Consider the following 14,823-nt stretch of genomic DNA (forward strand, 5'->3'; position numbering starts at 1 on the left):
CACAAATCAGTGACATTTCCATCCTCGGAAAAAGTCAAATAAAAAATAAAAATGTTTCCATTCTAAGAACTCAAACGAGTAACATTTATACATTTTAATTTTTCTTGATTTTTTAAGCCTTTTTTATGCTTTATTATTTCAAGATTTCATGATTTTTATGCCTCCGAACATGAATAATGTCATTATTTATATGCAGACTAAAATTCATAAATTTACAAAATAATTGAAAATTGTGGTTTAGACATTTCTAGAGATTTTAGATCATTTCCTGCATAAAACAATATTAAATGAGCCGTTAGCGATATGAGATTTTATAAGATTTGTGTTTCAATAATTGAAGAATACAGGACGGGGATTACACTAGAGATACAAGGATGGTGAAGGCTGCCAGGCGGGTGATGGACAGGTGGCTGCCATAGACATCAGCTGCAAACGCTACATGATTGATACAGGACTCGTATAAGCCCCTGTTCACACTCATCCAAACCCAGATATTGCAACTTTATGGGAATGTCACTTTCCCTTTAAGATTACAATGACCACAGTGGGACCATTGGTCCATCCTTCTCTCCAAACACCATAAAAGCTATCCCCTCAATTTCTAGCCTGAGAATACAGGACACCATGTAGATTCTTACTTAAATGAAGAAATTACATATATTGGCTCCAAAATTGGATAAAATCCCACATTAGGACAATAGGACTGAATGAAAGGGCTAATCTACCTAGAATTACATCATATCACATGAACACACAGCAGAATGATTTACAACATGGATTTTCTTTATTTTATTTTTTATTCCCCACAAATGTATTCTGTAAAAATAGAGATTTCAAGGGCGCCACCTGCTGGTAGATTTAGTAAATCGCAGTCCAAAAAATATAAAGTGCAACACTCGCAGGACAATGCAGTTTCTACAGTAAGGCTAGTTTCACACTAGCGTCGGGAACAACCCGTCGCTGCGCGTCGGGCCGACGTTCCCGACGCTAGTGTGGTCTCCGCCGCACCACGGGGGCAGCGGATGCATATTTCCCACGCATCCGCTGCCCCATTGTGATGTGCGGGGAAGTGCGGGGAGGTGGGGGCGGAGTTCCGACTGCGCATGCGCGGTCGGAAAAAGCGGACCGTCGGGAGCAAAAAACGTTACATGTAACGTTTTTTTCTCCCGACGGACCGCTACCATACGCCCAAACGCCGCCAAACGCATTCACCGTTTGGAAATGCGTCGCAAATGCGTCGCAAATGCGTCGCTAATGTTACTCTATGACGAAACAACGTATCCAGCAAAAACTTTTGCTGGATGCGGCGTTTCGCAAAAACGACGCATTTGCGACGTATTGCAGTTAACGCTAGTGTGAAAGTAGCCTTAGGAGGATGCATCTGGTTAATCAGGGAGTCTGGGACCCTCTGATGTCTATGGAGAGTCCTTCTAGCTACCAATATTCTGGTATCATTATCCAGAGCCTTAGTTAACCCATTCGCACACCGCCAGTGACATTTTAGTGCAGTTATAGTGCAGATCTGCAGTCTGGCTTTGCAGACAATAAGGAGTTAAAATGACAGATCGCCTCCTAATGCTCTCAGGCAGCGTTAACCCCTTGCTCCCTGCATTGATAAGCCACATTCCTCCCCCGAATCAATGGGCACAGACATGGGGAGCTCTCTCCCTGAGGACAATGTCCTGTCTGTAGGGTCTCTCTGAACTTGGGTGAAGGCTATAAATCAGGCAGGGCTGTGAATGCTGAGACATTGGCACTCTGAGCACATCCAGGGGGCAGTGCCAGGTATTGTGGGGAGCTCCGGGCTCCAGAGCAGGGTGCTGACAGCACGCAGGAAGCAGAAACACAACCCTGGGGGGTCATGCTGGGATCAGTAGTTCACAGACAGCCCTGTTGAGGAACCACTAGTCCCAGCATGCCCACCTGGCTTGCAATATTGTAATAATCACATATGAAGGGAGCAGACGGTTCCTGCCCTGAGGCTGGAGGACCCCGGTACCTTTATATACACATAGTCCATATATTCCCAGTTATGACCCCTATAAAGCTTAGGAGAGAAACTTGCAACATTGTAACAAGACTGAATCTGTGGATTGGATGGATGGATGGATGGATGGATGGATGGATGGATGGATGGATCTCGGTTCTACAGCATGTTGGCATGACAAGCGTGGCATGGAGGAGGGTACTCACACTGCTGTTGTGCCCCCCAGTCCAGTGCACCATGGCTTGGTTATGAGCCGAGTCTCCAGTCAGGGGGAAGCTGGTGCTGCTCAGTCTCATCTCCTCCATCCGGGCTCGGTTAAACCTTCCATCTTCCTTGGACCCTTTGCTATCAGATCTTCTGATCTTCTGCCCCTCCATAGGAAAGCTGGTGAGAGGGTCCTCCTCACTGGGGTCAGAAGGCAGCAGGATCTCCTTGCCAAGTCTGCTGACCCCAGATTGGTCTCTCCTCACCCTGGTCCACCACCTTCTGCTTTCCTTGCTCTCACCCCCAATATGAGCAGCTCTGGGGTCTTTCCTGCCAGGGCTACTTCTCCTGGTGGGGTGTAACGTCGGCTCCTGGTTGTCAGACCCTGGTTTGAGGTCTCCTGGCTCATTGCCACTGACAACCTGTGGTTGGAGGACTTCTTGCCTTTCTCCCTCATCATCTCCCCTTGAGTTCTGGAGAACTTCCCTGACCACCCTTGGGTGCCCCATGTCTCCCCTTAGTAATCCATGGTCCCTCTGCTGGATCCGGGTGTGACAGTGTCTGCAAGTGATGTCCCCACTGGTGGAAGAGGCACAGAGCAGATAGATCCACAGGCAGAATCCCACCAGGCTGGAGGAGCACAGAGCCAATCTTCTGAGGAGCTCCATCATGATGGTCCTGGGGTCCCTGTCTCTGCCCAGCTCAGTCTCATCTATGGCTGCAGCCTGTTGTTCTTGGGAAGAAAGGGAATGTCAGCCGAAAAGTGGAGAAGTGAAGTGAGCCCCCACATGGAGAGGAACCGAAGTGAAGCCGGAGTCCGGAGCCCCCAATGGAGCCGGTCAGGGAGATTCAGAAGCCGCCATCCGTCAGTCCGAGCAGCTTCACACCCAGCGGCATCTCCAGCGGCGGATCGCGGAGGCTTTACCGGGGTCTCATCAGAGCATCTTCCCAGGGCTTGGTGCGGAGAGCTGAATGGGGGCTCTGTGCGGGGGTCCTGCAGGCTGCAGACAGCTCCTCATCCCACCCACAGACAGCAGCTGCCGCCACAGATACACTGAGAGGATGTGATCAGCCAGATGCACGAAGGTGCGAGGCTGCTCCTCACTAGCTGCTGTCATCACTGTGAGCAAGACTCAGAGGAGCAGGTCCAGCCCCCAGCATGGCAGGGGGAGCAGAGACATCTGGGGGAGCAGGTCCAGCCTCCAGCATGGCAGGGGGAGCACAGACATCTGGGGGAGCAGGTCCAGCCTCCAGCATGGCAGGGGGAGCACAGACATCTGGGGGAGCAGGTCCAGCCTCCAGCATGGCAGGGGGAGCACAGACATCTGGGGGAGCAGGTCCAGCCTCCAGCATGGCAGGGGGAGCAGAGACATCTGGGGGAGCAGGTCCAGCCCCCAGCATGGCAGGGGGAGCAGAGACATCTGGGGGAGCAGGTCCAGCCTCCAGCATGGCAGGGGGAGCACAGACATATGGGGGAGCAGGTCCAGCCTCCAACATGGCAGGGGGAGCAGAGACATCTGGGGGAGCAGGTCCAGCCTCCAGCATGGCAGGGGGAGCACAGACACCTGGGGGAGCAGGTCCAGCCTCCAGCATGGCAGGGGGAGCACAGACATCTGGGGGAGCAGGTCCAGCCTCCAGCATGTCAGGGGGAGCACAGACATCTGGGGGAGCAGGTCCAGCCTCCAGCATGTCAGGGGGAGCAGAGACCTCTGGGGGAGCAGGTCCAGCCTCCAGCATGGCAGGGGGAGCACAGACATCTGGGGGAGCAGGTCCAGCCTCCAGCATGTCAGGGGGAGCACAGACATCTGGGGGAGCAGGTCCAGCCTCCAGCATGTCAGGGGGAGCAGAGACCTCTGGGGGAGCAGGTCCAGCCTCCAGCATGGCAGGGGGAGCACAGACATCTGGGGGAGCAGGTCCAGCCTCCAGGATGGCAGGGGGAGCAGAGACATCTGGGGGAGCAGGTCCAGCCTCCAGCATGGCAGGGGGAGCAGAGACATCTGGGGGAGCAGGTCCAGCCTCCAGCGTGGCAGGGGGAGCAGAGACATCTGGGGGAGCAGGTCCAGCCTCCAGCATGGCAGGGGGAGCAGAGACATCTGGGGGAGCAGGTCCAGCCTCCAGCATGGCAGGGGGAGCACAGACATCTGGGGGAGCAGGTCCAGCCTCCAGCATGGCAGGGGGAGCAGAGACATCTGGGGGAGCAGGTCCAGCCTCGAGCATGGCAGGGGGAGCAGAGACATCTGGGGGAGCAGGTCCAGCCTCCAGCATGGCAGGGGGAGCAGAGACATCTGGGGGAGCAGGTCCAGCCTCCAGCATGGCAGGGGGAGCAAAGACATCTGGGGGAGCAGGTCCAGCCTCCAGGATGTCAGGGGGAGCAGAGACATCTGGGGGAGCAGGTCCAGCCTCCAACATGGCAGGGGGAGCACAGACATCTGGGGGAGCAGGTCCAGCCTCCAGCATGGCAGGGGAACACAGACATCTGGGGGAGCAGGTCCAGCCTCCAGGATGGCAGGGGAGCACAGACATCTGGGGGAGCAGGTCCAGCCCCCAGCATGTCAGGGGGAGCAGAGACATCTGGGGGAGCAGGTCCAGCCTCCAACATGGCAGGGGGAGCACAGACATCTGGGGGAGCAGGTCCAGCCTCCAGCATGGCAGGGGAACACAGACATCTGGGGGAGCAGGTCCAGCCCCCAGCATGGCAGGGGGAGCACAGACATCTGGGGGAGCAGGTCCAGCCTCCAGGATGGCAGGGGGAGCAGAGACATCTGGGGGAGCAGGTCCAGCCTCCAGCATGTCAGGGGGAGCAGAGACATCTGGGGGAGCAGGTCCAGCCTCCAGCATGGCAGGGGGAGCAGAGACATCTGGGGGAGCAGGTCCAGCCTCCAACATGGCAGGGGGAGCACAGACATCTGGGGGAGCAGGTCCAGCCTCCAGCATGGCAGGGGGAGCAGAGACATCTGGGGGAGCAGGTCCAGCCTCCAGCATGGCAGGGGGAGCAGAGACATCTGGGGGAGCAGGTCCAGCCCCCAGCATGTCAGGGGGAGCAGAGACATCTGGGGGAGCAGGTCCAGCCTCCAGCATGGCAGGGGGAGCAGAGACATCTGGGGGAGCAGGTCCAGCCTCCAGCATGGCAGGGGGAGCACAGACATCTGGGGGAGCAGGTCCAGCCTCCAGCATGGCAGGGGGAGCAGAGACATCTGGGGGAGCAGGTCCAGCCTCCAGCATGGCAGGGGGAGCAGAGACATCTGGGGGAGCAGGTCCAGCCCCCAGCATGGCAGGGGGAGCAGAGACATCTGGGGGAGCAGGTCCAGCCTCCAGCATGGCAGGGGGAGCACAGACATCTGGGGGAGCAGGTCCAGCCTCCAACATGGCAGGGGGAGCAGAGACATCTGGGGGAGCAGGTCCAGCCTCCAGCATGGCAGGGGGAGCACAGACATCTGGGGGAGCAGGTCCAGCCTCCAGCATGTCAGGGGGAGCACAGACATCTGGGGGAGCAGGTCCAGCCTCCAGCATGTCAGGGGGAGCAGAGACCTCTGGGGGAGCAGGTCCAGCCTCCAGCATGGCAGGGGGAGCAGAGACATCTGGGGGAGCAGGTCCAGCCTCCAGGATGGCAGGGGGAGCAGAGACATCTGGGGGAGCAGGTCCAGCCTCCAGCATGGCAGGGGGAGCAGAGACATCTGGGGGAGCAGGTCCAGCCTCCAGCGTGGCAGGGGGAGCAGAGACATCTGGGGGAGCAGGTCCAGCCTCCAGCATGGCAGGGGGAGCAGAGACATCTGGGGGAGCAGGTCCAGCCTCCAGCATGGCAGGGGGAGCACAGACATCTGGGGGAGCAGGTCCAGCCTCCAGCATGGCAGGGGGAGCAGAGACATCTGGGGGAGCAGGTCCAGCCTCGAGCATGGCAGGGGGAGCAGAGACATCTGGGGGAGCAGGTCCAGCCTCCAGCATGGCAGGGGGAGCAGAGACATCTGGGGGAGCAGGTCCAGCCTCCAGCATGGCAGGGGGAGCAAAGACATCTGGGGGAGCAGGTCCAGCCTCCAGGATGGCAGGGGAGCACAGACATCTGGGGGAGCAGGTCCAGCCCCCAGCATGTCAGGGGGAGCAGAGACATCTGGGGGAGCAGGTCCAGCCTCCAACATGGCAGGGGGAGCACAGACATCTGGGGGAGCAGGTCCAGCCTCCAGCATGGCAGGGGAACACAGACATCTGGGGGAGCAGGTCCAGCCTCCAGGATGGCAGGGGAGCACAGACATCTGGGGGAGCAGGTCCAGCCCCCAGCATGTCAGGGGGAGCAGAGACATCTGGGGGAGCAGGTCCAGCCTCCAACATGGCAGGGGGAGCACAGACATCTGGGGGAGCAGGTCCAGCCTCCAGCATGGCAGGGGGAGCACAGACATCTGGGGGAGCAGGTCCAGCCTCCAGCATGGCAGGGGAACACAGACATCTGGGGGAGCAGGTCCAGCCCCCAGCATGGCAGGGGGAGCACAGACATCTGGGGGAGCAGGTCCAGCCTCCAGGATGGCAGGGGGAGCAGAGACATCTGGGGGAGCAGGTCCAGCCTCCAGCATGTCAGGGGGAGCAGAGACATCTGGGGGAGCAGGTCCAGCCTCCAGCATGGCAGGGGGAGCAGAGACATCTGGGGGAGCAGGTCCAGCCTCCAACATGGCAGGGGGAGCACAGACATCTGGGGGAGCAGGTCCAGCCTCCAGCATGGCAGGGGGAGCAGAGACATCTGGGGGAGCAGGTCCAGCCTCCAGCATGGCAGGGGGAGCAGAGACATCTGGGGGAGCAGGTGTTGGAATAAGTTTAAATGCAACAACTCCATTCCTGTTGTAGTCTGCATTGAATGTCTATGAGTGTTCATTTGTCAGCTATGCTGTGATTGTTAAAGTTTGTTAAAAAAAAAAAAAAAAGGTCTGAGGACACTCACTGATTGCATCAGTCTGCTGCTGTTTCCTTCACAGAGAGACATGTGTTACATGGACTAGATTATATCGGTAGTTACTGTCAAAGCTTTCTTATTTTGTTCCAGTTCAAGCTGCATATATTAAACACAGTTTGCCTTACGTTGGATTCTGCTGCTTATATGAAGTAACACGCGCTGCTGTGGTAATACTCCGGCTAACAGGTTATGGGCCCAGCCACCGGAAAGTAAATGGTAAAAAGCCCAGTCACCGGAATAAGCAGCGAGCCAAGCGCAGACAGCACAGAGGAACCCCCGGAATACAAGGACACCGGAACGCAAAGGTACCGCAGTGTACAGAGCACCGGACAGCGCAGCTTAAAGGGCCAGTAACAAACAAAAAAAAAAGAGGTACAAGAGACAAGAATGTCTACAGAAAGGAATGCAGTGAAGTACACAGTGCCAAGTCTCACAAATCACAATTACAGCTCCTGGAAATTCAAGGTAAAGATGTTACTTATAAGAGAGGGTACATGGAAATGTATTGAACAGCCTGTGCCTGACCCAGTACCGGGTGATTGGCTAGAGACTGATCAGAAAGCACAAAGCACTATTTCCCTCAGCATAGATGATAACCAGATTGTACATGTATGCAAATGTGATACTGCAAAGAAAATGTGGGAAGAATTACAGAAAGTGCATGAAAGGTCAAATCTCAGCAATAAGCTATATCTTATGAGAAAGCTGTATCAGTCTAAATTAAGTGATGGCCAGCATATGCAGGACTATATCAGAAACACCCTAGAGATTGTGGAGCGCCTAAGGGGTATTGGTGAAGAAATTAAAGATTTTCATGTTGCTGCATTACTATTAAGTGGTCTTCCAGAAAGTTATGACACGCTTGTGACTGCATTAGATGCCAGACCAGATGATGAACTCACACTAGAATATGTGAAAGGGAAACTTGCAGATGAATACAAGAGAAAGTCAGAGACTATTAGCAATAATATATGCAAAGCAGAAACAGCATTAAAGACACAGTACTTTTCTAAAGCTCAGAGTCATTTAAAGGAAACTCGTGAATGTTTTGTCTGTAAAAAGCCTGGTCACCTTAAAGCAGACTGCAGAGTGTGGAAAGCAAGAATGAATCAGTTTAAAAAGCAGGACAGTCATCAAAAGGTTAAAACAGCTGTAAAGAAGGAAGATGCATGTATTGCGACTGCATTTGGGGTCAGCACAAGCCCATATGCAAACCATGTTTGGTGTATTGACTCTGGAGCGACTGCTCACATGACACGTGATAAGGATTTCTTCATTAATCTAGATGAAAGCAAGTCTGAAAAGGTAATTTTAGCTAATGGTCACTATATGACATCAGAAGGAATAGGAGATGGTTATTTCCATTGTCAAGTTCAATCCTCAGCACAAGTCAGAAAAATCCCAGTTAAAGACGTGCTGTATGTTCCCAAACTTGAAAGTAACCTTTTATCTGTAAAGAAGCTTGCACAACAAGGAAATATAGTTACATTTAAGGATGACAGATGCATCATTTCAAAGAAGGGTCATACCCTTGCCGAAGGAAAAATCAAAGATGAACTTTATCAGCTGAAATGCAATGAAACTGTTTACAGTGCTAGACAAGATTTTCATAAGGACTGTATTCATGTGTGGCACAGACGCCTAGGCCACAGAGATCCAGAAGCAGTAAAGAAACTAGCTCAACTTGCAAATGGTATTGCAATCAACCAGTGTAATCAAACAATGAAGTGCACAAGTTGCCTAAAAGGGAAAATGTCCAGAAAATCGTTTCCTAAAGTAAGCACTACTAAATCTGCACAGATACTGGATTTGATACATACAGATGTGTGTGGTCCAATGAGTGTTCTTACTCCCAGCAAGAAGAGATATTTTCTCACATTCATTGATGATTATTCCAGATATACTGTTACTTACCTACTTCAAAGTAAAGATGAAGTTCCACAGAAACTTGAAGAATATCTTGCTGCAGTTCTTAACAAATTTGGAAGAATACCAAAGGTACTGCGAGCAGATAATGGAACTGAATATACAAGTGGTAAAGTGCAAACCATCCTGAAAAAGAATGGAATCGTGTTCCAGACAACCGTTCCATACAACCCAGAGCAGAATGGCACAGCAGAGAGAAAGAACCGAACTCTTTGTGAAAGTGGAAGAAGTATGCTATTTGATGGAAACCTACCTACAACATATTGGGGAGAAGCCATCATGACTGCTACCTATCTTCAAAATCGACTGCCAAGTAAAGCTACAAGTAAAACTCCATATGAGCTATGGAACTGTGAGAAGCCCAACCTGAAGCATCTCAGGATATTCGGAAGCAAAACTTTTGTGCATGTTCCCAAAGAAAAACGTTCTAAGTGGGAATCTCATGCAAAGGAAGGAGTTCTTGTGGGGTACAGTGAAACTCAGAAAGGATACAGAATCCTGCATCCACAGACCAACACAGTAACAATCAGCAGAGATGTAGTGATTGATGAAAACTCAGTATCGCTCAAATTTCATGAGGTTACGCAAATAATTCAACCTAAGGAACAAGAATTTCAGTCAGTGATTCCAGACATTGAAGAGAATCTCAAAGAAAATACTGAAGTCTGGATATGCTCTGAAAGTACTGAAAAAGAAACAGAAGAACCAAGCCAACCTCAGGAGATCAGAAGATCAGAAAGATCAAATAAAGGAATTCCAGCTAAACGCCTTTCTTATATGGTCAGATCAATTCCAGAAGAAGAGCCACAGTCATGGCAGGAAATGCAAAAACTGCCTATTCATAAGAAGCAAAAATGGATAAAAGCTGCTGATGAAGAAATGGAATCCCTTCATAAGCTCAAAACATGGGAGCTCACAGAGCTACCTCAAGGCAAGAAAGCAATTGGATGTAAGTGGGTCTTTAAGAACAAATATGACTCCGAAGGTAATATTCACCGTTTTAAAGCAAGATTGGTCGCAAAAGGATATTCACAAAAATATGGTGAAGATTATGATGCTACTTTTGCTCCAGTTGCCAAGCAAACTACATTCAGAACTTTATTATCCATAGCTGCTGTTCAGCAGATGAAAGTAAGACATTTTGACATCAAAACAGCCTTTCTACATGGAGACATTGAAGAAGAGCTGTACATGACTCAACCAGAAGGCTATGTTAAAAGGGGTAAAGAGAACCTTGTTTGCAGAATGCAAAAATCTCTCTATGGCCTTAAGCAATCAGCAAGAGCATGGAACACTAAGATGAACAAAGTGTTAATCGACGAAGGATTTAAAAGGTCTCAAGCGGATCCATGTTTGTATACAAAAAGTGTATCACAAGATTGGATGTATGTTATTCTATATGTGGATGATGTAATAATAGCGCATCAAGAAGAGAGAGAAATTTCAAAACTAGGTCAAATTCTGAACAAGCATTTCGAGACCAAGGATCTTGGAGATGTGACATACTATTTGGGAATCCAAATCCAGAGAGAGGAAGATGGAAGTTTTCTTCTTAATCAAAATTCTAAAATCTCCACAGTTCTAAACCAGTTTGGAATGTCAGAAGCCAAAGGCATATTAACTCCAATGGATCCATCTTACCTAAAATTGGAAGGAGAAGAAGATCTGCTACCCACAAATGACAGTTACAGACAAGCAGTGGGGGCACTTCTATACATAGCAACCACAACCCGTCCAGATATCTCAGCCACAGTGGGAATTCTCTGCCGACGTGTAAGCAAGCCACGCCAAAGAGATTGGAATGCAATTAAGAGACTTCTTCAGTATCTTAAGGCAACCCAAGAGTTAAGTCTAAAGATTTCTGCATCAGGAGATCTAATTCTCAGAGGATATGTAGATGCAGATTGGGCTGGAGACTCAAGTGATCGAAGATCAACAAGTGGTTACTTGTTCAAGTTAGGACACACTTCAATCTCATGGTCGAGTAGAAAACAAGTGTCAGTTGCATTGTCTTCTACAGAAGCAGAATATACATCAGCTGCTCATGCAAGTCAAGAGTTAATTTGGTTGAAGCAACTTTTGGAAGAATTCGGCAAACCACTAGCTGAACCAACTGTTATCTATGAGGACAACCAAGGATGTATCAAGCTCGCCAGCAGTGAAAGGATAAGTGCAAGAACAAAGCACATTGATGTTAAACATCATCACTTGCGTGACTTAGTAGAGCGTGAAGTTCTAAAGTTTGTTTACTGTGAATCTGACAAGATGTTAGCAGATGTTTTGACAAAGCCATTGTCAAGAGCCAAGTTTGAAGAATTCAGAACTGCAATGGGACTAACAGGATAAGCAGTTGTTGAGTGGGGGTGTTGGAATAAGTTTAAATGCAACAACTCCATTCCTGTTGTAGTCTGCATTGAATGTCTATGAGTGTTCATTTGTCAGCTATGCTGTGATTGTTAAAGTTTGTTAAAAAAAAAAAAAAAGGTCTGAGGACACTCACTGATTGCATCAGTCTGCTGCTGTTTCCTTCACAGAGAGACATGTGTTACATGGACTAGATTATATCGGTAGTTACTGTCAAAGCTTTCTTATTTTGTTCCAGTTCAAGCTGCATATATTAAACACAGTTTGCCTTACGTTGGATTCTGCTGCTTATATGAAGTAACACGCGCTGCTGTGGTAATACTCCGGCTAACAGCAGGTCCAGCCCCCAGCATGTCAGGGGGAGCAGAGACATCTGGGGGAGCAGGTCCAGCCTCCAGCATGGCAGGGGGAGCAGAGACATCTGGGGGAGCAGGTCCAGCCTCCAGCATGGCAGGGGGAGCACAGACATCTGGGGGAGCAGGTCCAGCCTCCAGCATGGCAGGGGGAGCAGAGACATCTGGGGGAGCAGGTCCAGCCTCCAGCATGGCAGGGGGAGCAGAGACATCTGGGGGAGCAGGTCCAGCCTCCAGCATGGCAGGGGGAGCACAGACATCTGGGGGAGCAGGTCCAGCCTCCAGCATGTCAGGGGGAGCAGAGACATCTGGGGGAGCAGGTCCAGCCTCCAGCATGGCAGGGGGAGCAGAGACATCTGGGGGAGCAGGTCCAGCCCCCAGCATGGCAGGGGGAGCACAGACATCTGGGGGAGCAGGTCCAGCCTCCAGCATGGCAGGGGGAGCACAGACATCTGGGGGAGCAGGTCCAGCCTCCAGGATGGCAGGGGGAGCAGAGACATCTGGGGAGCAGGTCCAGCCTCCAGCATGGCAGGGGGAGCAGAGACATCTGGGGGAGCAGGTCCAGCCCCCAGCATGGCAGGGGGAGCAGAGACATCTGGGGGAGCAGGTCCAGCCTCCAGCATGGCAGGGGGAGCAGAGACATCTGGGGGAGCAGGTCCAGCCTCCAGCTTGGCAGGGGGAGCACAGACATCTGGGGGAGCAGGTCCAGCCTCCAGCATGGCAGGGGAAGCACAGACATCTGGGGGAGCAGGTCCAGCCTCCAGCATGGCAGGGGGAGCACAGACATCTGGGGGAGCAGGTCCAGCCTCCAGCATGGCAGGGGGAGCACAGACATCTGGGGGAGCAGGTCCCACCTCCAGCATGGCAGGGGGAGCACAGACATCTGGGGGAGCAGGTCCAGCCTCCAGCATGGCAGGGGGATCACAAACATCTGGGGGAGCAGGTCCAGCCTCCAGCATGGCAGGGGGAGCACAGACATCTGGGGGAGCAGGTCCAGCCCCCAGCATGGAAGGGGGAGCAGAGACATCTGGGGGAGCAGGTCCAGCCCCCAGCATGGCAGGGGGAGCACAGACATCTGGGGGAGCAGGTCCAGCCTCCAGCATGGCAGGGGGAGCACAGACATCTGGGGGAGCAGGTCCAGCCTCCAGCATGGCAGGGGGAGCAGAGACATCTGGGGGAGCAGGTCCAGCCTCCAGCATGGCAGGGGGAGCACAGACATCTGGGGGAGCAGGTCCCACCTCCAGCATGGCAGGGGGAGCACAGACATCTGGGGGAGCAGGTCCAGCCTCCAGCATGGCAGAGGGAGCACAAACATCTGGGGGAGCAGGTCCAGCCTCCAGCATGGCAGGGGGAGCAGAGACATCTGGGGGAGCAGGTCCAGCCTCCAGCATGGCAGGGGGAGCAGAGACATCTGGGGGAGCAGGTCCCACCTCCAGCATGGCAGGGGGAGCACAGACATCTGGGGGAGCAGGTCCAGCCTCCAGCATGGCAGAGGGAGCACAAACATCTGGGGGAGCAGGTCCAGCCTCCAGCATGGCAGGGGGAGCAGAGACATCTGGGGGAGCAGGTCCAGCCTCCAGCATGGCAGGGGGAGCAGAGACATCTGGGGGAGCAGGTCCAGCCTCCAGCATGGCAGGGGGAGCACAGACATCTGGGGGAGCAGGTCCAGCCTCCAGCATGGCAGGGGGAGCACAGACATCTGGGGGAGCAGGTCCAGCCTCCAGCGTGGCAGGGGGAGCACAAACATCTGGGGGAGCAGGTCCAGCCTCCAGCATGGCAGGGGGAGCACAGACATCTGGGGGAGCAGGTCCAGCCCCCAGCATGGCAGGGGGAGCAGAGACATCTGGGGGAGCAGGTCCAGCCCCCAGCATGGCAGGGGGAGCACAGACATCTGGGGGAGCAGGTCCAGCCTCCAGCATGGCAGGGGGAGCACAGACATCTGGGGGAGCAGGTCCAGCCTCCAGCATGGCAGGGGGAGCAGAGACATCTGGGGGAGCAGGTCCAGCCCCCAGCATGGCAGGGGGAGCACAGACATCTGGGGGAGCAGGTCCAGCCTCCAGCATGGCAGGGGGAGCACAGACATCTGGGGGAGCAGGTCCAGCCTCCAGCATGGCAGGGGGAGCACAGACATCTGGGGGAGCAGGTCCCACCTCCAGCATGGCAGGGGGAGCACAGACATCTGGGGGAGCAGGTCCAGCCTCCAGCATGGCAGAGGGAGCACAAACATCTGGGGGAGCAGGTCCAGCCTCCAGCATGGCAGGGGGAGCAGAGACATCTGGGGGAGCAGGTCCAGCCTCCAGCATGGCAGGGGGAGCAGAGACATCTGGGGGAGCAGGTCCCACCTCCAGCATGGCAGGGGGAGCACAGACATCTGGGGGAGCAGGTCCAGCCTCCAGCATGGCAGAGGGAGCACAAACATCTGGGGGAGCAGGTCCAGCCTCCAGCATGGCAGGGGGAGCAGAGACATCTGGGGGAGCAGGTCCCACCTCCAGCATGGCAGGGGGAGCACAGACATCTGGGGGAGCAGGTCCAGCCTCCAGCATGGCAGAGGGAGCACAAACATCTGGGGGAGCAGGTCCAGCCTCCAGCATGGCAGGGGGAGCAGAGACATCTGGGGGAGCAGGTCCAGCCTCCAGCATGGCAGGGGGAGCAGAGACATCTGGGGGAGCAGGTCCAGCCTCCAGCATGGCAGGGGGAGCAGAGACATCTGGGGGAGCAGGTCCAGCCTCCAGCATGGCAGGGGGAGCACAGACATCTGGGGGAGCAGGTCCAGCCTCCAGCATGGCAGGGGGAGCACAGACATCTGGGGGAGCAGGTCCAGCCTCCAGCGTGGCAGGGGGAGCACAGACATCTGGGGGAGCAGGTCCAGCCTCCAGCATGGCAGGGGGAGCACAGACATCTGGGGGAGCAGGTCCAGCCTCCAGCGTGGCAGGGGGAGCACAGACATCTGGGGGAGCAGGTCCAGCCTCCAGCATGGCAGGGGGAGCACAGACATGTGGGGGAGCAGGTCCAGCCCCCAGCATGGCAGGGGGAGCACAGACATCTGGGGGAGC

General features: G+C 53.9%; 1 protein-coding gene across 1 annotated transcript in view; it reads right to left on the bottom strand.

Annotated features, from left to right (window-relative positions):
* SORCS3 (sortilin related VPS10 domain containing receptor 3) overlaps positions 1-3,362 on the bottom strand; it is a 694,652-nt gene extending 691,290 nt beyond the window's left edge. Inside the window, exon 1 of the mRNA XM_077258082.1 lies at positions 2,194-3,362. Coding sequence (XP_077114197.1) covers positions 2,194-2,862 — 669 coding nt within the window. The 5' untranslated portion in view covers positions 2,863-3,362. The remainder of the gene's footprint in view (positions 1-2,193) is intronic.
* Positions 3,363-14,823: the final 11,461 nt, after the last annotated feature.

The sequence above is a fragment of the Ranitomeya variabilis genome, chromosome 4, assembly GCF_051348905.1.
Source record: "Ranitomeya variabilis isolate aRanVar5 chromosome 4, aRanVar5.hap1, whole genome shotgun sequence".
Taxonomy (NCBI): domain Eukaryota; kingdom Metazoa; phylum Chordata; class Amphibia; order Anura; family Dendrobatidae; genus Ranitomeya; species Ranitomeya variabilis.